Here is a 24759-nt window from a genome sequence, read left to right on the forward strand (position 1 = left end):
GAGTGAGAGTAGACGTCAGGAGGAGGGAGGGCGGAGGGAGGGAAGGAAGAGAAGGGGAGAGAAAGGGAGAGCAAGACCCAAAGAGATAAAGCTTGAGACTAGAAATAATAAAAAGGAGGGGGCGGAGGGAAGGAAGAGGGAAAGGAGAAAGAGGGAGAGAAGGTGCAGGGGTGGGGGCTGAGGGAGACAGACAGAGAGAAGGGACGACAGAGAGGAAAGAGAGATAAAGAGCTGAAGGAAGGGAAGTGAGTTTGTGCGCGCGAGTGTGTGCGTGTGCGTGAGTGTGTGCAGGGGCGGGCGCGGGCGGGCGGGGGGCGGGCTCCGGGCTCCCCTCCTCCCCAGCCCGCTGCTCGCGCTCCCTCGCCAACTCCGGGCCCCAGCCGCGGGCGGCGCACGGCGGGCGGACAGCATGCTGAGCCTCCTCGTCTGGATCCTCACTCTCTCCGATACTTTCTCCCAAGGTAAGGGCCCCCAGCCTGCCCCGGACTCGCTCCCACCCCGGGGACCCAGGGACTGTACCCCGACGGGGGCGCGCTGGGGTGCCCAGCGGCCCGCGGCCACCCCCGGGGTCCAGGCGCCACGAGGCTGGGGTTGGGTCCCGGCTCGGAGCCCGGGGGCGGGGGACGCAGAGTGACGGTGGTGGCGAAAATGAGTTTTCCGTTGATTTGCCCAAGTTGTTTCCTCTGGCTGCGCGGGAGAAAGGAGAATTGGGGCCGGGAGAGCGGGGGTCGGAGTGAAAAAGGGACCCGACCGCTCCAAGTCCTTTCCGGATCCTCTGGCTGCCTGTCCACCTCCACCCTGGAGGCCGGGAGTCCGGACGCCTGGGTCTTGGCGAATTGGGGTCTAGGAAGAGGGTGGGACTAAGATTTGGGGGGTGGGAGGCGCGCGGAAAACTGGGGACCCAGCGTGCGGCAGACATCGCTAAGGGAATCCCTGTACTCCAGCCCGGCTCTTAGGGGCTCTGAGTCTGGGCCAGGGCTCCAGAATGCCTGCCCTGCCCCCCCACCCCGCCAGGAAGGGAGGGGCGCCTCTGGGGCCCTGGTGAGGAATTGGAACCCCTACCCTAGGAGGCGCCGGGTGGGTAATGGAGTTGCAAAGGCAGCTTCAGACATGCTTCATGTGGAGGGGAGCACTTGGTGTGTGTGTTTGGGGGGGGGCGGTGATAACACCCCATTGGGATCTGAAAAGTGTTGCTATCTGGGGCTCATTTGAAACTGCCAGAGAGAGGCAGAGAAAGAGGATATTAAGTGTGCCTGAGGTAGAGCTGGAGAGGGGGGAGGGGAACGAGTTTGTGGAGGGGGACTGAGAAAATCGGGGTCTCGGACTCCAGCTAGGACTGGGGTCTGTGGAAGTGGACTCTTGCCTCCTGGGTTTGACTCTAAGGAAAAATTAATCTTCCTGAGCTAGCCCCTCCTCCCCTATCCTCCAAATGGAGCTGACACAGAGAAATTGACACACAAACACCAAAAGGCAGAGGTAGACACAGAGACAGACTACTCACCTACTGAGACAGACATCCCCACAAGCATCCTGCGCAGAGACACATATACACAAAGACATGGACACAGCCGAGCAAGACGGATTCCTCCCCCATATCAGCACAATCAGCCAAACACATCCAACCCCACAGACACAGGACATGCATGCAGGCGGGCATTGCAAGGACAGAAGCCACGCGCACACACACACACACACACACACACTCACACTGAAATTCTTCCACAGATACCAACCCTCCAGCGAACAAAGAAACTTAAACTGACATTAATATAGGCAGATACCTATGGAGATGTACAGAAGACAAAATGGAGGAGGTGGTCTCATTTTGGGATGGGGGAAATATGGGAAGAGGACAGTCAGTTTGATAGAACACCCTCAGGTATCCCCTGATTGGGTTCCGTTCCTGGGTTTGTGGGTGTGTGTGTAGGGAGTGAGGTACTTTGCTGAAGCCCTCCTCTCCTGACCAGGCCCCTCCCCAGTTCTTGAGGTAAAGTCTGGCTGAGTCGTGGGAGCTTGTCTTGATCCACCTTTCCCCATGGGGTACCCATGCCTCCTGCCCCTTCACCCCCATATCCGGGAAAGGCGCGTATTGGTGGTGTAAGTGGAAAGCAGGGTTGGGGGAAAGGAGGACTGGTAATGGCGTTGGCAGGCCAAGCCAGCCACTTGGCAGAAAGTTGGGAAGATGACTTAAGTTCTGACTTTGTTCAGCCAGGCTGCTGGAGAGGAGAGGAGGAGGCCCATGGGTGTGGGGGTTGGGGGGGGTGAGGGATAGGGGGAGGAGGCAGCTGGGTCCTACTGGTATGTGTAGAGAGCAGGCTAAGTCTGCCCCTTTCCCACAGCCCTACATGTTAGCAACATGGATACCAATGAGCTTCTAGGAACAAAAGCAGCAGTTAGCAAACAGGGGAGACATGTGGATTGAATAGGACAGAAAGAGCAAAATGTGTTGTCTTCCTTTCTCTCTTTGGAAAAGGGGAGGAGTCGAGGATTAACTGAGCCCCCTCTCTCTGCCTCCATTGAAAGCAAGACCTGAAGAAAGTGTACAAAAGTATGGGGGGGTGGGGAGGAGGTTACAAAGAATAGAAAGGGAAAGTAGACAGCAGGTAGAGGAGGTCACATTTGAGTGTTCCAGGGAAGCTAAGCCAGGAGGAGGCGGGGAGGGGAGGTGGGGAGGAGATGGGTTTGGGGAGTCAGCGATACTATTGGGGTGTGGGCCTGGTATAAGATCACCTCTCCTTAGGCTCCTCCCATAGGAAAAAGGAGTTCTCACTCAGAGCCTGGGGCAGGGAGAAACAAGGAAACTGGGGGGATTGCCAGGGACTTGAAGGGCAATGTTGGGGGGGGGAGTGGGGAGAAGGCAGTTGACTTGAGGGGACCAGTGAGGAGAGGAAAACGGGAGATTCAGCCTAGGCAGAGAAATAAAAATCGCATTTTAAAGAATTTCAATGGGCTTCATCAATCTTCATTTTTCACTAAATAATTTTCTGTATCTTATCTAAATGAAAACCATTATCCTTCCCCCGTTTCCATCATGCGCCGGCTCCTCAGACTGATTGCGCTGAAAATTGAAATATTTATTCATTTTCTGGGAGATTTTCTCGTTCCCCAGTCTTGGAGAGGAGAAATTGAAAAAGAAAGATTATAGCTAATCAGAGCAATGTGGGATGACAGGCCAGCCCCTGCAAGAGCTGCCTGGGGGTGGGGGAGGGGCCAGGGGGGTAGGGGCAGGGGAAAAGGGTCCCTGCAGCCCCCAGCATCCTTGCCACTGCTTGGGGGGGAGGGGGGGCAGTGGAGAGTAAAGGGGAGAGGCCGGAGGGCCTCCTAAATACCCAGCACTCAACTGCCTGACACAGCTACACCCTGACAGAACATGAGTCTGGTAAGAAGAGAAGTTGGGAACCAGCTGTCCCCCTGCGGCCACACACGCTTCAGTGGCCCCACTTCTGCCCCTGGCCCAGAGTGGCCTTCAGGTAGGGAAGAGGCGAGGGAGACATGGCAGAAACCAGGACTTCTTTTTGACCTTGATTGGACTCCACCTTCTACTCAGACTAAACAGGAGGGATAATCCCAGGGCTAGGTTACCTGCAGTACCTCTTGCTAAGCCCTGGACCCCAGAGAACCCCAGGTCAGCAGAAGGGGGCTTCCAGGCCTTCCTGCGTTCTGCTGGTTGCCTCCGCCACATGCTGGCCACCTAGCTCTGCCTCTGGCCCTCCCAAGAGGTGCAGACAGGGGAGCCTGGCCTGCGGTGGTCTAGGCTCTCCCCTCTTGAGATCTGCAGGCCCTCTGGAAGCCCTTCGAGGTTCTCTTTATATCCATGGGGGCCACATCTCAGTTTATGTGTTGTCCTTCAGTTCCTGATGGCGCTAAGCACACAGTAAGTGCCCTTAAATATCTGAACACGGACTGACTTAAGGAGAGTGCCACCACATTGGAAGGAGCAGGCAGTATGAAATTGGTGAATAACTCACAGGCTCCCATCCTGGCGCGACCCCTCTCCGGACTCTCGGTAGTCCTGTCTGCCTGAACGAGGCATGTATGTGCCTTCTCTGTGCCTCAGTGTGCTCATCTGTAAAGTGGGGATGGAAATAATACCTCCCAGGGTTGCAGCACCAATTTGAGGTTAGTGAAGTAGTGGGACAGCGTCTGGCACAGAGGCAGATGCCCAGTGAATGAGACCCCTCTGCTTGAAGGCTGGACCTCCGCGCAGGTGGTCAGTGCTGCGCCCCTGTGTGACCCTCTGTGTCCTCGCTCCAGCTGCCCAGGTTCCCAGTCCTAATGTTCGCAGCTCTCATGGAGAGAACTGGGTTATAGTGGACCCTGAAGGGGGATGTGAGATGGGAGAGAGGAAGAGGTGGGGCTCTAGTGGGGAGCCAGCTCTCTGGTGAGAAGTGAGGTGTGACACCAGCACTGGGTGGTGACATTTCAGAGGCTGAGAGTACATGGGTCATTTATGGAGCTCTTGCTGACTACTCTATATGCATTATCTAATTTAGTCTATTCAACAACCCCCCTGGGATGAGCTCAGTAATGATTCCCATTTCATGGGTGGGAAGTTGAGGCTTAGACAGGTTAAGTAGCTTGTTGGTAGGTGGAGGAACCGGCTGACCCCCAAGCCTGCCCCTTTGCTTAGAGCTGGCTGCACAGCAGGGCCAGTGCTGGGCTCGGATGGGACTCCTACTGGCCCACAGTAGATTGAAAACCAGGAGAAAAGAGGGTGAGTGTCTCCAAAAGGAAGTTTGTACACGTTAAAAACTCTCATATTCTGAAATCTTGTCTTACTTTTTTTGGTGTTGAATGGTTTTACTTTGATGGTAAGACAGTGAAAGTAAATGACTTTTTTTTAAGGACTAACTTGGCAAATAAAAAGGTTTGCAGTTTTGTCTTTGTTTCTGCTGTTAAACACAGCTCTATGGTCTGTGAACTGTACATTTAGGAACTCTCCCTGCTGTGTGTCGGGTTGACTTCCGGAGAGGTCTGGAGTTACACAGAGTCAAGGGTGCAGCCCAAGGAGGCCCTGGAGAGCAGCCTAGGCCTGCAGGCTTCCAGCCAGCACTGCCCAGCAGAGCCCAGGCTGGGGTCTCAGATGCCCTACTGCAGTCTGGCCCAGGGTGGGTGAAAGTGATTTAGGAGGTGGCTCTGTGCCAAAGCATTGAAATTACTTTATATTGAATTCCTACTGTGTGCTTTTTATATTCCTTATGACAACCTTGTGAAGTTAATGTTACTCCATTTTATAGTTGAGGAAATCAAAGCTTAGTTGGATGAATTTGCTCAAGGTTAGCCATGCAGTGTAGAAACCCAGATTTTGACTCTCTGGCTCACTGCAAGGCCCACTCCGGCCGGGCAGCCTCTTAATCAGTCCCCGCCCCCCACAGGGGAGCAGGCCATCTTTTTGTCCTCACAGTGGCTCAGCCTTCCTCCCCAGGGCTCAGCCCCAGTGCCCAGCCCACACCCATCTCCCAGTCTTGCCTTGTTGATCACCTGCTTTATTCATTCAGTGCGGGTGGGACCCAGATATTGGCCATCATCTGTCATGTCAGCAGGAAAACACTTGTAATGCCTCAGCCTCCCTTTCCGCCGTTGTCCCATAACGGGGGTCTTGTAACCCTGTGTTTTGTATAGTGCTTTCCCGTGGCAGCAACTTTCCCAACTGCACCATCTCACTTAATAGAAGTAGACCATCCTTTACGATGAGGCAGGCAGTGACCGTTTCTCCATTTAACAGATGAGAAAACAGAGACCCCCGAGAGTCTCGATGACTTGCTAAGGGTGGAAGCAGGCTGGAAGAAGGGATGGAGCAGATTCCTTAACCCCCCTCACCTTCTTGGAGCTCTTTCAGAACTTCTTCTCCAGGCACCCAGCGCTGAGACACCTTGTTGCCCCCACCGACCAACCCGAGTGGCTTCTCCCCAGGCTCCGTACCATATCACCTGGCATTGTCCCAGAGCAGGCTGTGACACAGAAGGACAGAAGTGTGGGGTGTGTGATCAGCTCTGGATCTTGCATTGTGACGCCAGGAGAATGGCGTCTGGAGGGCTCACCTAAAATGAGGGAGAAGGTGATTTGCCTTTGAAGGGGTCCCAGTTGGTGTTTTGTATTAGCAGCTGATTGAGTATTGATATTGACATTTATCTTTTTGAAATTAAAGTTATTCTTATTACCATTTCATTGGCTGGCAGAGAGACCCAAAGGAATAGTGGCAGAGCTAAGTCTGGAACTCAAGCAGGGAAATTGAGGTGGGTCGTGATGATTCCTACAGGAAGCCCTCCTAGGCCAGCCGGCACCCCTTCCTTCTCACTGCTGACGCCGATCTGCAGGTGTGGCCGACCGTCGTGCCTGATCCGCACATGTGCTCACACGGGCTCTCGCTTGCACACACCGCTTGCCCCTGCACATGGAGGCAGGTCTGTCTCTTTACTCCAGTCCCTCCTCACACCAGGCCCCTGAGGCAGCACTGCCAGGTGGTGGTGCGGGGCTTTTGAAGGCATTCCTTTCCCCTGTCATGCAGACTCTACCTCCCGGACAGAGGCACACAATGCAAGGTTAAGAAAATCAGGACCCTGGGCCCTCCCTGGTGGCGCAGCAGGTTAAAGCACAGCACTGAGAAGCTAAAGCCACTTCCGCATGAGTTCGATTCCCACCTGCCCCGGAGGAGATCCACATGGCGTGGCAGACCTCTCCTGACCCGCCCGCTGCTCCCCTCAGCAGTGTACTTCATCAATCTGCCTGTTCTGCTCCCCACTCTGTCTCTGGTGAAGCCTCTCGCCACTCCCGCACCTCTCGCCTGTGCCCAGTTCTGTATGAATAAATAAATAAATCTTTAAAAAAAAGAAAAGAAAAAGAAAATCAGGACCCTTGGGTTTCCCATTCTGTGACTCTTCCTTCTCCATCTCACACACCCCAGCTCCTCCACCTCCCACGCTTGATGCATAGACACTGCGAATTTGATTGAGTTCTCTGGGCACTTGCTGTGAAAGCTGCTCGAGCGCCCAGTCATTCCCCAAGCTCATGGTTCTCTTTTCTTCTTCCATCCTGCTCAGTCTCCCTCCATCAGCTTCCTACAAACTCCCAACTTCTCCCGCCCTCTATGTTTAATTTCTCTGGCAACTTTTATTAACCTCTGTAGTCTCCAGGGACTGAAACCTCGGTCCTCTCTGCCCTTCTTGAGCCCATTTAACAAAATCGGGATTGTATTGAAATAAATGGGCCTTGCAGCCAGCTAACTTCTTCAGGATTAAGGGTCTTAAAACTAGGGGTGGAAATCTCTAGCACACTCTGGCAAATTCCATTAGTTTCCCAGGAGATAATACTGCTGCTTCATTCCTCTAGGGGCTTGACTCTTAGAAGGTGATGGGAAAATTTTCTAGAAGATGATGGGACTTGGGTTTTGAGGCAGGGAAAGGATCATAGGAATCTGAATCTCTGAAGCTCTGTGCATCAGACGTAGCAGAACAGTTCTGTGGAGGAATTGTTCCACCTCAGACCAGGTTAGGAATCAGAGCGTCTTCTGGACCGGACCATTTGATGCTTTTTTTTCTGTCCCTTGCTTTCTACAGAAGCAGTGGGAAAAGTCCATCCTCACCAGAGACATGGGGAAAAGCAAAGACTTCCTTCATCCTGCAGAGACATGCCATGTGCTCATTATGTGCCACCCATGGGCATGGCACAACACACAAAATGCCCTCCCCATCTTCAGGGGTCGCACTTTGGAATTTAAGCGCATATCACTTAATGTTAGTAAACATTAGTTTCTTGTTCCAGAAAGTAGGGAGAATTCATTTATGTTCAAATTAATAAATACATTGTCTTGTATGCAAACATAGTTGTGGCTATTACAGGGAATAAAAAAAGCCCAAAACATTATTCAGTTCCTCTCCTCTGAGAAACTACGATGTATGTGTGCAAAGATTCCCAGGAATGTCAGGCAAATTGTAATTGGTTCCAGGATATTGGTGTACATGGTCAGGGCTGGAGAGTTCAGAACAGGGGCGTTTGCTGCGGGCCCAGGCAGCCAGGAAAGATCCAAGGAGGAAGTGGGTCGAAGGATGAACAGGATGTGGATGTGGCAGGAAGAGAGCATTTTACCCAGCTGACCCCACTTCCTGAGCCAAGGTGTGACAGCAGAATGCACAGGAGCCACTGGGATGGTTGGTGGTGAGGATTTGGGCTGGGAGAAAAATACATGAGGTGACCCAGACTAGTAGACTCAGTGCAGTTCCCAGAAGGCCTTAAGAAGCCAGGCCAGGCACTATCTTGTCTGGGGTAAGTGGGGAGTCGGGGATTTCTGGGTTTTCCTTTGGATAAAGAATGTGTTAAATAGTGGTATGATCCCTACCTCACACCTCATCAAACCCTCCCCTCTTAAACACATCATCTGCTAGAGCTGCTGTCGAGATTTTCAGCCACTTCAATGAAAAAAGGAAGTGAGGCAGAGGGTAGGGGGTAAACAGATGATCAGGGTTAGACCAGGCAGCGGTGAGTAGAAAACCTTAGAGAAATATCCTTGGAAGTCTCAGCTCTGAGACCCTATTTGGGGGGCCTTGGAGTGATGAGAAATCATTTTCTCTGTGAACCCTCAAGTATAAGATAAAGATGCCTGGAGGCAGAGTTGAGTGTAGATCACCCAGAGGAGAGTCCTGACCCTCGTGGGCACCTGAGCAGGGCTAAGCTTTTGTCACCTGTTCCCATGCAGCCCAAGCCAGGACCTCAGGGCCCGAATCCAGGGGGAGCAGCTGGCTGCAGCAGAGGGCCGGCCCAGAGTAGGTCCCCGCGGAGACTGCGGCCTTAGATGTATGAACACTGGGGGCTGAGCATGGAGATTTTGAAGACCGCTGTAAGGAAGCGAGTTCTGGTTTTCCTAATGGAAACCTCTCAAGTGTTCCCACGAGTGGGCAGAGCCTGTGTCCAACGAGGCAAGTGTGTTTTTAATGGTGTGGTTGTGCTGGACACTCCACTGGGCACCTGTAATTCAAAGGCAGGTGAAATCGAGTCCCTGTCCGAGGGCTTTCTCAGCTGGTGTGGGAGATGGTGGGATAAACACATATTGACAATACTATAAGATAGAGGTTGTGAGAGAGGTATGTGAAAAATGCTCATGTCTAACTGTCGGGGAGGGGGAGGGGCCGCAGATGCGAGGCGCTGGGCTGCCTCTGGAGCCTCTGGAATGCCGGCGGCTGGAGATCTCCACTCAGGACAATCCCTGATTGTGCCCCCTGTGCGGATGGAAGGAGCCCAGGAATCCAGAGGAGTGAAGGAGCCAGCTGATGTCCCTCCCAAAGATTATGATTTCCAGGAACAAAGGCAGTTTATATAAAGCACACTTCCCCAAGTTTCCCAGCCTCTTGCGTCCAGTCCCCTCCTGGACGCCCCTCCTTCCACCCCACCGAGCTGATTTCTAAATTAACTTTGTCCTTGTAATCAGCTTAGCTTGAGGTTTCCTTTTTTTCCTTTCCCCTCCTTCCTGAATTCTCCCAGGAACAGCCTGGGGCCCTGCTCGCTCCATTACCCAGCATTGTCAAGCCAGGAGGTGCTTTTAACTGCTTCTTCCCATTCGATTCACTTAACTGGGAGGTTATTAAAAGGAAAAGAAGCTGAGATGAGGTGGGGGGGTTTGGGGGGAGGAGGAAGATGTGGGAGAGGGATAGAGAAAGACAACTGGAGAGGGAAAAAGAAGCATTTTCAAAGGAGCAGAAACCCTGGAACCGGCAGCCTGGTTGAGTGAAACCTCTGAAAGAACTTGGGATTTTCTTCATCTTGACTCTCTAGTCATCCAGAACTTTCATATGGATAGCTGGACTCCTGGATTTTAATCCCAAATCCTGAGCAGTTCGCTTGCTGCTCTGTACCTCAGCCCTGGTAACCCTGGAAATCCACCAGCTGGACCTCACCGTGGAGAGAGATGGGGTGTGGTAGGGGCTCCCAGGGTTGCTGTCCTTGCACTGATACCATCAGCTTTCCAGTGGGCACCCAGGTCAGCTGTGTGCATGTTGGATTCAAGACTGGTGTTCCTGACGGCCTGCACACACCTGGGAAGTCTCTTCTCACCTGATTGCAGGTGAAGTGAGAATGCAAACTCATTTTAATGTCATCTTGAGCCAAATATAATTAGAAAGGAAAATCTGACTTTGCAAAAGAAAAAAAATTGAATGCATTGCCAAGCCAAGTTGAACTGACTTCCGGATTATCTGCACTACTGCTGTTCTCCACTTATGCAGAAAATTAAGAGGGGGGCCTATGAAGCTTGCATCTAAGGAATTTTGTTTGTGCACATTAACCTTGGTTTCATACCAGGGTCATGTCATAAGACTGAGCTCTTTCAATCCAGCTCCAGCCTTGAGTGACCCCATTCGTGCCCTGTGGCCTCCTTACTACAGGGCCTGTGGCAAAGTCAGCCCCTTGCCCAGAAGGGCTGTTGCCTGCATGCTCTTGACCATGTCATGTCACCCAACTGTCAGTTTTCTCATCTGTAAAATGGAGACAGTTATCCCTACCTCAGAGAGTTGCTATGAGGACTGAATGAAGGAACTTGTGATCTAGAACAGAATCTGGACACAGTCAGTATTTAATAAATCATAGATAGTTCTGATATTGCTCAGAGCCTGCTTTTTACTGCCCAGGCCAAGGCAAGCCCGAGAAGGCAGTCGTTAGGATGAGTGAAGAACAAATAATGGTCTAAAGATTAGTCTCTTCACTACTCAGAAGGCGGTGATGGTGGCTTTGGAGACCCTGAATTTACAGTCTCTGGCTGGAGTGGCAGCACAGCATAACGGGAAGCACCTGGCTTGGAATTAGTTCTGAGTCTGGATATGCAAGTTGTGGGCCTCACCATCTTTGTGAGTCTTGGCTCCTGCCTCTGTCAACTGGTGTAGAGCGACCACTTACCTGTACTTTAAATCCTGGAAAAGTACTCCCGGGACAGTGCACAGAAGCGCGGCCCTTTTAACTCCTGCCTCCAGAAGCCTTACCTCAATGCTTTAGAACAAGGATTCCCACATGTTAACCTGCTCCTAAAACACCGGGATCTCGTTCAAGCCAGATTCTGCCTCGGTGGTTCTGGGGTAGGGTGAAGCTCCCCCTCTCACGCTGCTTCTGCTGGTCTTCAACCAACACTTGAAGTGTTGGGGGTGCTTTTCTCCATGGACGCAGATCTCCAACATACTAATGGGAAGCTAGAGAAAACGGAATTCATTGAACTCTTTAGCTAGCTTAGTTCTGTAACAACAAGCATTGGGTCACTGATTTGGAGCGCTGATGTGCTGGATTTGGGCAAGTGGACTGGGACAGGAGAGGGTTCCATGCTTGCTAGCCTCCTGATCTTCCACCCAAACCTGCCCAGCCTCCTTCCTGCCACCTCACAAGCTCCCAGCCACCCACTCCAGCTCACCAAGTCACTCCAGCTCACTCATGCCAACAGCTGCCAGCTGCAAAGTTGAAAAGCAACCAGCCAATATGTTGGTGGAAACTCCCCCATGCCTGAGTCAGTCGGTCATTTCCACTTTTTTTTTTTTTATAGTGAATAAAGTCTTCATAACCCAGCTTTCATTTGATGGGGCTTTGGGGGAAAACATTTTGACAGAGCTCCTAGCCAGGGCCTGACCCTGTTGGCTTTGACATGAAATTTTGGCCATGTGCAAACTGTGTGATCTGGGAAGGAAGATGGGACATAGGCTTGACAGGAGGTCTGATTTGAAGCATGAGGGCCATCTGTGGATAGGTCAGTTTCTCACTCTCCCATGGACATCATGATTTTTAAGCCATTCGACACCTATCTATTCCTTTCTTGATCTGGAGCAGAGACGGAGGCTGTAGAGGAAGAAGCACTGCCAGGAAGAACCTCGGTCTTCTCTTGATTCAGCCCTTAAGACCCCTTCAGTACTGCAGGGATCTAGAGTCAGCCGCAGGCATGTGCATATGGAAATGAGTGCATCCTCCCCATAACTCCTGAGGGCTTTCAGGGTAATTAAAGAAGGTGGTGGACTCAACCAGATTGGGCCTCTAGGACCTAGAGCCTGGAGTCAAGGTGAAAATGGAGAGGTAACTCTGTAAGAAACCCAACACCCTTGCACTCTCAAATCTTTCTGATCAGGGCCTCCCTGATGGTGCAAGGGGTTACAGCACAGCACTGTAAAGCTTTTTGCAGCTACTGCAGCATGAGTTTGATCCCCAGTCAGGGGGAGTGACCCGCATGGCGCAGCAGACCTCTCCTGTCTCACCCGCTGCTCCCTCAGCAGTGTGTTTCTGTCGATCCACCTGTTCTGCTCTCCACTTTGTCTCTGGTGAATCCTTTCACCCCCCACACCTCTGGCCTGTACCCCAGGTCTTGTGTGCATAAATAAATAAATCTTTTTTAAAAAAAACTCTCTGCTCAAACACATTAGAGTTTGTCCTTTTTCTGAAGAGAAAGGTGTTTTCTAAGTTCTCTGCTCTCTCTCTTAGACATTCAATAATCCCTGGCAATCAGGAAGTCTTTGTGTCTGACATAAAACTTTCCCTCTCCCACATGAAATATGGCCTTATGAGGGACTGTAACTCTGGTGTTCTCTATGGATAAATAACATTTTCTCTCACTTCAAGGCGAGGCTTCTTGTAATAGAGAAGCAAGTCCACCGAGGCCATCGGTGAGACCTCTCCAAAGCCCCAGGGGAACCAGAGCAGACTGACTCCTTGGGGATCAGACTTGCTTCCCAGCAACCCACCAGGGCCCTGTTCCTGATGTCTCTGGCCAGGCAGAAGGATAGTGGCCCAGGAGCCTGGCTGTGACCCTACAACCTGCCCCGTTCCACTTCCCAAGAAACTGGAGGACCACAGTGTACTTCCCACTATCTGGGCTGATGGCTGGGGACCCTTCTACCCTCCCCCCACCCCCCGCCATAGGAAGACTGAGAGACAGAACCAGATATCCCCAGGAAGCAGGGCAGGGACAGGAGATGGCAGAGTGTGGGCCTACTCCAAGTCAGGGCCTGTTCTAGCATTGGAGGAGAATGTTCTAGGGGTCTCATGGTGCCCTCAGTGCAGCCTTGGCCAGTGGTGAGGGAGGACCCCCAGTAGCATCAATGTGACAGAACAAGAAGGGAGGGGCATTGTCTTTGGGGAGCTCCTGACTGAGAAAGGCAGGTGTGCACTTACCATGGACATTGGTCCAGCACAACAAATGCCAGCTCTGGACTCTAAGGAACTTAACAGAGGCTGGGTTTGTGCTATGGGATGCCTAGTTATAAGGGGGAGATAGGGCCCCATTTTTCTCAGTCTCAACACTCAAAAAGAGCATATAAATAAGGATTTTGAAGCTCGCTTATGTACACAGGAGAAGATGGAGTGGAATCCCATAGCTAGGGTGTCATTAATGTGGGTTCCCTGGTGGCGCAGTGGGTTGGAGTGCTGCAATGAAAAGCTAAGCTAAGCTAAGCTGTGGCCACTGCAGTGCGAGTTCGATCTCTGCCCTGGAGGTGACTCACATGGAGCAGCAGACTTCTGTCATGCCCACTGCTCCCCTCAGCAGTGTTTCTGTTTGCCTGTTCTGCTCCCCACTCTGTCTCTGGTGAATCCTCTCACCACCCCTGCACTTCTGGCCTGTACCTCATTCCTGTATGCATAAATAAATAAAATCTTAAAAAAAAAATAGTAGGGTTACCCGGAAAGGGGAGGAGGGGACAATGGACCTGTGCTGGGAGGACTGAGGTAGAACGAGCCAGAGAAAAAGAAGAGAGGAGAGACCACCCTTGGGGGGTGTCGGGAAGAAAAGTGGGGGCAGTGGAGGTAGGCTGCCAGGCGGCTGTGTGGGCTGGAGCTCTGGGAGCCGAGAGCTGTGGTGTCACCGTGTCAAGTTGTGGTCCCTGCAGCATTCACACCGGCCGCGTGACACCCGCCCACGCGCACAGGCAGCGAGCACCTCGGGAGAGGCTGGGTGTTAAAGCAGCTCCTGCTCCCAGGAGGCCAGGGGGACGCAGGTCCTCCGAGAGGAGGAGCCGATGAGTCTTGGGGGGTGAGGGAAATGGCTTCTGGCCTTGGAGGAGACGGTTAGTGAGGGTGTTTTGAGTTGCCTCATGTGGGGGGTGGGGGGGCAGCTACCTGTTTTCACAGGCAGCTACAACCCAACGTCCTACTGCCTGGTGGCCTCTTGCTGGGCCATCTGCAGCCCTTGCCCAGAGAACCAGGAACAACAGTGCTCCCTGCCCCCAGCCCAATGCTCCCTGGTCTCTCTTCTTCCTGTCCGTCCCTGTCTGTCGCTCTGTCCCTCCACAGGAGTGAGGTGTGCCCTGCTCCAGAGCACTTGGTGCTTGGTAATTTGTGGATTATAGCTAACTCTCAATAAAGATTCCCCTAATTGCCTGGCTCACCTCAGGTTCTATCATCAAAGCAAAGCCGTGAGGCCCCCCTCTCGCCCTCCTTTTCTTTTTATTATCTCTTAATTAATCACTCTGGCTTTCACACTTAGCAGATAATTACAGTCTCCTGGGCACGCAGCTCATTTTCATAACCTCCTGCTCCAAGCCGGCAGCAGAGGGGGCAGGGAGGAAGAGGTAGAGAGGGGAGAGTGGGAAGAGAGATGCTGGAAGAGGGTGGATGAGACCCTGGAGGTGGAGAAAGGCAGCCGAGCAGAAGAAACAGAACCCCTAGTCTGCCAGCAGACACAAGGGCCCCGCGGGGGACGAGCACGCCCGCCTGGCCCACCAGGACAGCTCACATCACCAGCTCTCTGGGATGCCCACGCCTGGGATGGGCTACAGCGAGGTCTGTGTGTAGGTTCTTGGCCAGAGGACTTGGTGATGAGCAAGAGATGGTCCACGTGAAGTTCACTGGACCATGTCAGGGAAGTGAGGTGGCTGGGGTGGAACGGCAGGACCGGGAAGGAAGGGTGGAGCCCCGATCTAACTGGGACCTAGGTCTTGCCTTGTGAATTTTTCCATGTAAGCGAGAGCAGGGCACACACATCGTGGGGCTTAAGCCCACGGAAATGAACTAAGGGAAGGATCACTCAGTAGCAGGATGCTGGAGAGGGAAGGCCTGACATTTATTCACATGCACACTGTGGGCAGGCAAGGTGCCCCAGGTTTCATAACTTGCTCATCAACCTCCATTTTTCAACTGTGTGTTTGTTTAAATATTTTACTGCTATATGACTGGTTTACAATCCCAGGTAAGATTCAGGAGTCCAGCTTCACACCCGATAAATACATACACTGAAGATCTAGGTACCCTTCACCACTACCCAACTGCTGTCCTCTGCTCGTTCCCTCACCCCCATTTTAGAGATGAGAAAAACTGTGGCTCTAGGAGATTAGGGCATTTGCTGAAGCCACGCCAATGGAATCTGGTCTGTCTGGGTGGTGGTACAGCGGGTGGCCACTCAGTGAAGGACACCAAGGGGAAGAAGTGAGGAGGGCGCAAGACCCCTAGCCTGTGCCCAGATGAGCCATCAAGTGAGCTCTTACAAAGCTGGCGCGGAAGGGGCGTCCCTTTGTCCAACTTCCTCTGTGAGGGAGGGGCCAGTTCCTACCTGTACCGCTTCTGGGCCCGCGGTTGCGTGACGCCTGGACAGCCTCAGCCACTCTGTCCTGGTGCCGTCTTTCTTTTCACGAGTTGTTTTTCCAACCCAAGCTGCTTCCAGCTCAGACCTTACCGCCATCCAGCTCCAGGCAGGTTCATCTCCAGACCTCAGACTGTCCACTGGGCCTGCCAAAGGGTTAACTGTGTCATGTCTCACGTGGCGAGCAATTTCTGACTCAGCTTCTGGTTTCCTGGGCATTACAATAGGAAAGTCTGTGTTCATGCGGTAATGTGGGAAGAGCACTGGATTGTGAGCCTGGCTGTGGACTTCACCTCCACATGTGGCTCTAATGGAGTGGCCTAGCGTAGTGACTGCAGTCTGTTTCCTTGTCATAACATGAGAAGGCTGATCCCCAGACATCTTCTGGCTGCAGGAAAAGGAACATGTCCCTGGCTCTGTCCATTTGGCTGACTGAGTTCAGAGGCCAGCGGCAGAGTACCAGGGACAGACAACATTATGCACTCAGGAGCCAGGGGGAGGTAGGTGGTTATCCATTTTCAAATCTGATCTCATTTGCCAGATGAGAGCAGAAAATGTCCAGTCCACCCCCCCACCCCGCCCCTCACACCTTTGCCCCCAGCCTGCTGATCTGGGGAAGGTCCAGCTTGCTTTAGGAAGGTGGGGAGCCTGGACCACGGGTGTGGGGTTTGTGTGCATGTGTTGATAAGCATTTCTCCCTGAAGAAACATGGCTTTAATCTGAACTTTAGCTCTGGTCTATGAAAAGGTTTTGTGGAGTCTTGTGGGAACATAAACATTTGGCCGATCTTTTTTCCCTGAAAGCTATTTCTTCTTTCTTTTTCTGGGAACTTTCACCAGCAAGATCAAGGCCCTCCACCCTCCGCTCCTCCCTCCCTTTAGCCTGAGACACCCCACCCCCCTCCCTCCCTCCCCCAAATGAAAACAAAGTGGACTGGTGGGTACTGGGAATCATCTCGGAGCAAACTGGGCCAGAAGAGAGAAGTGAAGCAAACGCAGAGCTGTCCCTAGAGGAGAAATCATAAGAAGGGAGGGGAGAGAGAGAGAGAGAGAGAGAGAGAGAGAGAGAGAGAGAGAGAGAGAGAGAAAATAAGCAAAAGCATCAGTGGTGAAAAGTGAATTCCAGACATTTAAAATTCTTTTGGTTTTAATCATCTCAGAGGCCAACCAGAGCTGCACTGTGGGGGAAGGGAAAAAATGAAAACCAGGGCCCTGCACCAGGAGCGGGCTCAGGAATCCAGCCTGCACAGATAGAGCCTGGCTGTGTGAGCCAGGAGCCCTCTCCGTCCTCCCTCACCTCCCAGCCAGTGCTCTGGGGCTTCCCTCCTCCCAGGCCCTTCCTGGCCAACCCTCCCCTTTATCTCACCTCACAGGCTCAGTTTACACTCCATTTTAAAGCACTGACCTTTTGGTTTTCTACCAGATTGCAAGTTCCCCAAGGCCCTGAGTTCTGTTTTGTTAAAAACAAAACAAAAATAACAAAACAAACCCCAGCCTCTTTCACAAGTCCTGCCTGGGCCTCCTTGGTGAGGGTCTGGCCTTCAGAGAGGTTTCTGAGCCTGTTTTCCTCATTGTAAAAAGGATTTCAGGAGATGAGCTCAGCCTGGAAGAGACTCCAGGAGGAACGGGGCAGCCTGGAAGGATCCAGAGGAAGGGCCCCTCTGCAGGTTGTTCTGAGTTGGGTATTTGAGGATTGTCCCTCCAGGGCCAGGCGGGTGTGGGTGGTCTTCCTGCTCCTCCCTCAGGGGTGAGGCTGGTTGTCAAAAAAAGCATCTGGAGAGGCCCCCAGAAACTGGCTCCTGGGAGTGAGGGACAGGCTAAGAGGCTTCCTGGCATTTTCCTTTCCTCTTGGGGGGCGACAGGGTGGGTTTTGATGTGAGGGAGTGGATCAGGAGTGTCCACCTTGGGGAGGTGACTAACTGTAGAGACAGCAGGAAGGGCCGGGAAGACAGTGTGTGGACGGCCCAGGAGCCACCTCAGAAGCCTCCTCTCTGCTAGCTAGGGCTTCTGCATGCATCAGAAGTGTGCCCCCAACCTCGAGTTCTCTTATTTCTCTTTCTCCATCTGGAGGCTGTTCTCTTCATTCTCATGACCACCAGCTGGTTCTCCACTGCCTCTCCCTCCAACTTTAATTCTTGGACCTACAGACTTTGTTTCTTATAACTGCCTGTCCCCGGCAAGATAACAAACATTTAGACCTTGGTTTATTTAGCTGTCAAACAAGGAGCTCACTAGTGATGCCTGAGCCCCCTAAGTGCTCTTCAGTTACTGGGTTAAAGAGCAAGATCTGGATTCAGACCACTCAGGTATGAATCCAGGCCACATGGAAGTCACCTTCCCCCGCTTATAGAACAGTGGCAACTGCGTTGGTAAAGATGGCACTAAATAATCTGGAGAATGCTTGGCAAGGCAACCATGGTATACCTCTTACTGTTAAATTGAATCTTGTGTTTTGTGGCGTGGAGCGATGTAGTCAGAAGTTAGGGATCCAGATTCCAGTTTCCTTCCTGACTTCAGATGTGACTTTCTACAAGTTTGTTTCACTAATTACAGTATAACATGGAATTCATAAATTCTGATCTGCCCCCCCCCCAATTTTTCCCTCCCTTCTACTTCCCTCCCCCCTGGGTTGTGAATACAAGTTAATATAAAGTTCTTGGAGGCAAAGACTTCTTGCATGTACCTCCCTCCCACCTGCCCCATGCCTGGAACAGTGCCTGGCTGAGGGCTCAGGAAGTGTGCGTTGTATGAATATTGGGCATAACATCTGAACGAGGAAGCTGGACTCAGAATGTGATAACAGTTTACTTAAGAAGGACACAGCTGGCCCTCCCTGGTGGCGCAGCAGGTTAAAGCACTGCACTGAGAAGCTAAAGCCACTTCCGCATGAGTTCGATTTCCACCTGCCCCGGAGGTGACCACATGGCGTGGCAGACCTCTCCTGACCCGCCCGCTGCTCCCCTCAGCAGTGTACTTCGTCAATCTGCCTGTTCTGCTCCCAACTCTGTCTCTGGTGAAGCCTCTCGCCGCCCCTGAGCCTCTGGCCTGTACCCCAGTTCATATGCACAAATAAATAAATCTAAAAAAAAAAGGACACAGCTAACCCTTCATTGTGGGGGCTACTCTGCACGCAGTAGGATGTTTCACAGCTTCCTCAGCCTCTACTCACTAGGAGTTGGTGGCACTTCCCCACGTACACACACGCAAGTGTGATGATGAAAAATATCGCTGGATAGTTCCAGATGTCCCCTGGGATAAATTCCCTCCACATGAAAACCCCTGAGCTAGTCAGAGGAAGAACTGGACCTAGCACTCAAGTGTTACATCTCCCAATCCATAGTTATTTCTAAAATGTCACCGTATTGTCGATTCCTCCCGTAATTCAACTGTGACCCATTTCCCAGGAAACTAAGAGAGGTTTATGTTGTTGAGTCAATTTAGGGGACATAAGTATTTGGTTCTCTAGCCCATTTCAGAAATGGTTGTGTTTCCATCTTAGCCATGATTCACTTATGTGTACTAAGTTGGGGCCAGAGCAAGAGCTAGCCAGCAACAGGGAGGGAGATGGGGGGTAAAGATGCAGGGGTGTGTGTGGGTGTGCGTGGGCGGGAGGAAGAGACTCTGCTTTCCTCTAGAAGCATCTGCAGTTCATGATGAGAATGGCTGCAAGATCTGCCACAGCTTTACCTGAAACATAAAAGCAGACCCCTGTGGTGCCAGACAGTAGGATTGTCTGTTTTGGGTCTCAGGTGCCTGTTACGCCCCCTTTTCTCTTCACACCCTCCACCCCTCCAGCAGTAGCACTGAAACTTCTCAAAGGGCCTTGGAGTACAGTTTGAAAATCACAGATTTAATCCCAACTGAAAGTTAACCACTAAAACCAAGCTGTGAAGGGTAGGAGGCAACCCTGCCCCCACCAGCAGGCACTGGAGCTGAAATGCCACCTAAACTGCTGGCCCACACCCCCAACTTCACCTGCTCCTCCAACCACCCCAAATTGCATGGAGAGGGGGTTAGATGAGGAACCAGTGCCTACTAATCCCTAGAGGAGTGGAGGCCCAGGGAGGAAACTGGTGGTCTCCAGAGAATATTGGGTGAACTGCTCCCATACCACCAGCAGATTCTCCCACGTCCTGACACGCCCTTCTCCTCAACCTCTGTCCCCACTCCTCCTCCAGGGCCTAGTCCTGCTGTCATGGCAACCAGGGGGATTAGGGACAGCTTGGAAGGCCAAAGATATGGAAGAGGGTTTAGAGAGGAGACAGGTGGAAGGAGGAAGGGAGGGATGAGGTGTTGGGGAAGAGAATGAGCCGGGGGTGGGGGGTAACCACAAGGAGAGAAGCCTCATCCATCCCTAGTAAAAGAGAAAAAGGGAGAGAGAGAGCAAGAGAGACCTCAACTTTTATTTAAAATCAGAGAGCAGTTGTACTGCCTGGAGTTGTTGCCATGGCAACGGCAAAGAAAAGGAGATAGAGAGCTTGTGAAGCCGTGAAAACCCAATAGGGGTAAATGTTTAAAGCCAGGAACAAAAACCATTCAGAGATAATTAAGTAACAGGCTGCAGGTTCCATACTCCTGCCCATTGTCAGGGACTTGGCCTGAGCTTCCAGCCTGCTCCCACCGCTCCCCTTGTCCCCCTTTTGCTCCTTGTCCTCACTACCAAGAGGATTTCAAAGCAGCAGGCTGGGAGCACCAGCCCAGCCTGCAATCTTCCTCCTTTTGCAGGACTGCCTTTCTCACGCCAGTCCCAGCTCCCGGACCAGGGCTCGGCAAGCTTCCTCTCCTTCCCTACCAGGAAAAAAAGGTCTCTGTTGAGAACCAAAAAAAAAAGACTTTGGCCGTATAGTAGAAGAACTTTTGGACACTGCATTACTAGGTGGTTAATTAGGTTGTGGACTTTTCTCCTTTGGATGATATCAGAGTAAAAGACTCAGATGTCCCAGGCAGCGGGGCCTCTTGTGGGCAGCAGCCTTCCAGGGCCCTGAAATGCTGTGGGTCCCAGGTTTTCTAGAGTAGAGGTGCATTCTAAAGTCCGAAGTCTTTGCCTGGGGTCACTTTTCTGGATTTAATGTTACGTCTAACTTCTCTCTGAATGTTCCTAGGATTTTTCTAGCAGATTGAATCTTCCCAAGCCCCAAGGAAGGTATCCAGAAGCTAAGCTGATATTTTTAGGGGGTAGGGATACTCTGCAGAATTTTTTAAAGCCAGCTTTTTTTTTTTAATGAGCTCCCTCAGCACCGCACTCCCCACTTGGAGCATCTGGATGGCCTCTTGCCCCACCCATATCAGGGAAATCATCTTTGAGCCCTGTCCCTGTGTCCCTACTCCCACTTCAGATGCCTGAAGAAACTGATATCAGAGTTCGTTTCTTCTTCTCATCTCTGGAAGCAGCTCTGAACTGAGGGCTAAAATAGCCAAGTTGCTGGAGTCTTAGGCCGTCTCCACAGCGCCCTTCCTTACTCCCCACCGCCTTGCTGTTATCACCCACCTCCAGTCAGTCGGGTTTCCCCCAGGTACTCTGGATGTTATCCTTTGGCTAAAGCAGAGTGTCAGAGAACAGCACACCAACAGCCGCCGCCTCAGAGAACTGCTTTGGGAATGTTCTACCCCATGAAACTCCTTGCTATGTTTATGACAGTGATGTGGCCCAGAACTTGGTACCACACACCTCGGTGTCCTTTTATGAGGATTCATGGAGAAGATTCTGTGGTGCTACTCTTCCTAAACCATGGTTTAAATTATGTCACTAATTTTGAATTTTTCTGCTTTGTGCTGGCCGCTTGGAAACTCAAGGCTAACCTTGCATTTTATCTCCAATGAGGCATTCAGCATCTTTTAGCATATATTTAGTATATTAACTTTACCCCCAGCCTCCCTTTTTTTTCTTCCGTTCTTAATTCTTTTCCCTATTTGCTTAATCATCTTCATCCCCACCGATTGCCTAATTTCTTAATTTATATTTTATATCATGACTGAATGTGTTTCCGTATGCTGCCTCTTTTTTATGAAACAAATTAATTAAATAAGTGAAAATATATAAACCATGTACCACTATGCCTGGTAAAGCAACTACCAAAACCTCAGCTACTACGTTAAGTAACAAATAATGTAAATTGACTCTAATCTTCCTTTTGGAAGGGCTATAAAGATGGACCAGAGGCCCTCGAGAGTTCTTCAAGGCCCCCAGCTGAACCGCTGTCTGCAAATATAGTTACCCCCCACTGAATCCAGGAGGTGGGAAACCTGGACATGGATAACACTCAACCACTGATTTTTTAAAATCTTTTTATTTTAAACTTTGGAATGCATCATGATGATAATAATGATGATAGTAATCAGATTTGCCTTGCTTATTAAAGTTGACTGGGACTGCTATTCAAATGAGTTTCTAATTCCCTGCTCAGACCAAGACTGACAACCGGAACCTTCTGGGTGGCAAAGGGAATCAGCCTGCCTGGGATTAAGATTTTTCCAGGGATAATCTCCAAAGTGAGAAACCTATGTGCTGCGAGTAATTGAGAGCTGAGAGTTTTGCTGGCTGAGTTCTGAGGCAAGAAAAGCTGACAAAGTCTGGCACCCTTTTGTGAGCCTTGCACAGCCCCACCGAGATCAGGTGAAGTGGGTTTAGTCCTGTTTCTGTTTTGTCTATTCCTTTGCAACCACCCTTTCATTTGGTACCAGAGGAAAAAGAAAAAACACATGCAACAATCCTAGACAACTTGTTTTGTTCAGTATTTATTGAGCCTTTAAGGTGGCTAGGTGGCTAGGCGTTGGCTGTGGGGCATGGGGGGAGGGGAGGCTTGGGGGGGGATGGCAAGGCGGGGTCCCTGTCCTTTATTTTACCTGGAGGTGGGAGAACCTGCTTGGGGGGGTGAATCGCCCAAGAAATGTGCATCTCCCCGTGTGCACAGCCCTGTCATTTCCTCCTCTCCCCTTCCTCTGGCTCCTGCATTCTCAAGGTCCTTCTTTCCAACACTGCCTCATTTTCTCTGTTACCACTCCATCTCTCTCAAGGTCCTTTTTTTCCCTTTCATATTTTCAAGGTCTTTCTCTTTTTTTCTTTCTAAATTTTTGAGAAATTGCTCCATATTTTTTTTTCTAACATCCTCCATTTTTTTTTTTTATTCCCCAATTACTTACCAGAGGGGAAAAAAGCAGCCCTCCCAACCTCTCAGTTCTTTTGCTCAGAAGACAAAAGATCCTTCAGAATCAGAGAGGAAGGGGAAAAAGGGGAAAAAAGGACTCCAGTTTAAAATCTTCATCAGGGTCAAAAACCTGACAGAAAAGCTTTGTTTGAAGGGAATGTGAAGGGGGAGGAGGAGGGAACTGGCAAATAGCAGCTCTCAACCTCAAAAGGCAAGTATCTTGAGAGCTGAAGGAAATCTGGAGATAGTGAACATTCCCATTGAAGTGTTGGAAGAGCTTTGATTTCCTTTTTAACCAGAGAATCTTCTCCTTTTGAGGCGCATAGAATATGCTGAGAATGTGGGAAGGAGGGGGAAGGGAAGTGGGAAGTGATCATTATAATTTCACCCTGGGTTAGAATTACTAAGAGTCAGAGCTGGGTGATGGCCTTGGGCCCCAGGGCCCTTCACTGGTCAGGGCTCAAGTTTCCAGAGGTTCAAACGGACAGTTGGGGTGCATGGCTGCTGATGGCAAGCCTTTGATACCCCTCCCAGAGACCAGGTGCAAAGGGCGGGCCGCAGAGTGGTATTGCCATAGACCACGGTGGAAAGATGGGTGCCCGCCTGGGGTCAGAGTGAGGGAACGTGTGTGTCACACAGCAGGGAAGGATGTGGGAGCAAGATTCCCCTGTAGTATCTTCTCAAGCGTTTTGAAATGCCCTTTGGTTTGATGAAGAGGGAAAAAGCAAAGGGTGATGCAGGGTGTCAAAAAGGCACAACTAGAATGAGGAGCACAACATTAGACATCAGGAGAGAGGGGACATGGAATAGGCAGGGGACAGGACCCCTCTCTCCGGAGTCCCGTAACTGCCTGCTGTGGGAGGCTGGGCTGCACTGAAGGGCAGCTTGAGAGCCATCAGTGGAGTGTTTAAATCCCTGGCTGCTTTTGCCCCAGCACCTGGTATCCAGCCATCGATTGATGTGTGACCAGGGAATATGAACCAATTTTAATATTAGCCTGAACAAAACATAATTAGGAAGAGAAATTTGCTTCTGCCGTTTTGGCTGCTGCGGCAATGAAGTTATATAAGGTTCACTCAGATGGCTTGGGAACATCTTTCTCCATTGCTGTCTCTATACCTCTGGCCTACCCCCAAGGAAATAGAGGCCTAGACTGCCAGGCCGGCCTTCCAGAAGTCCCAGAGAGAGATGTGCGGCTGGGAACAGGTCTGAGGCCCTCAGCTTGTAGACAGACCAGGCAAGGCACACATGGTGCAAGTCAGTACATAATGAACACGGAAGCAAAGGGGGAGAGCCAGGAAGGGGCAGGAGGGAGAGGGAAAGACAGGGAATAAAGAGCTGAGAAGCACACCTGACTCCTGTATTGGGGGGAAAGGAAAGCAGATGAAAAACTCTGAATTACCCAGGGATAACTCTAGAACAAGATGGATTCAGGAAGGGATTAACTGTGTGTATGCCCTGTAATGTTATTACTGCAATCTGAGGTGGGCAAAGGAAAGGATGTGTGGTTGGGGGTGGGGTAGGGTGGGGTGGGAGGACTTTTCAGGGATGATTTGGAATGTTAGGGCCTTGCTGTCCCCTCAGAGTGAGCGGTTCACTTGGGGGACTGCTCTGCAGTAGGACAGACTGGAGTGGAAACTCCAGGCCTAATTGCTAGGTCTCGCTCAGCTCTTCCAGGGAGCATGGGGCAGGAAATTCCTCAAATTCCAGGCTTGTAGGATCATTGCAGAGCCTAACCGCAGAGCAAGGGAAAGAGGCAGAGAGTCAGCAAGAGAGCTGCCTGCTCTCCATCTTTTCTCCCTTGCCATTTTAAAGCAGCAGCAAATTAGGATTTGGAGGGACTGCTAGCTGAGAGAGAGACCCCGAGCATAACAGCCCTTTGTGAAAAAGTCCCAGGTCTGGGAATCCCAGAGAAACTGGCTCTGCATGGAGTAAGTTTGAGGTCGAAAATAGACTGCTGTGGACTGGGACAGGAATTTTTCCCAGGGTGAGTTTTTTTTTTAAGCTCTGAAGAATAACCTGTGGAAAGCAACTTGCTTTAGGAGAACCTGAGCAAGAAACGGCTTGAAACAGCTTGTTGAAATAAGAG

The 24759-nt window shown here is 51.3% G+C and overlaps 1 protein-coding gene across 2 annotated transcripts in view; it reads left to right on the forward strand.

The window, feature by feature from the left end:
• The first annotated feature begins 296 nt into the window (after nt 1-296).
• KIRREL (kin of IRRE like (Drosophila)) overlaps nt 297-24759 on the forward strand; it is a 92961-nt gene continuing 68498 nt past the window's right edge. For both annotated transcript variants that reach the window (XM_012733370.1, XM_004693866.2), the window contains exon 1: nt 297-461. In XM_012733370.1, the coding sequence (XP_012588824.1) occupies nt 410-461 (52 nt within the window). In that variant the 5' untranslated portion in view covers nt 297-409. The remainder of the gene's footprint in view (nt 462-24759) is intronic.

Source organism: Condylura cristata, unplaced genomic scaffold (assembly GCF_000260355.1).
Source record: "Condylura cristata isolate star-nosed mole 26May11 unplaced genomic scaffold, ConCri1.0 scaffold00040, whole genome shotgun sequence".
In the NCBI taxonomy this organism is placed as follows: domain Eukaryota; kingdom Metazoa; phylum Chordata; class Mammalia; order Eulipotyphla; family Talpidae; genus Condylura; species Condylura cristata.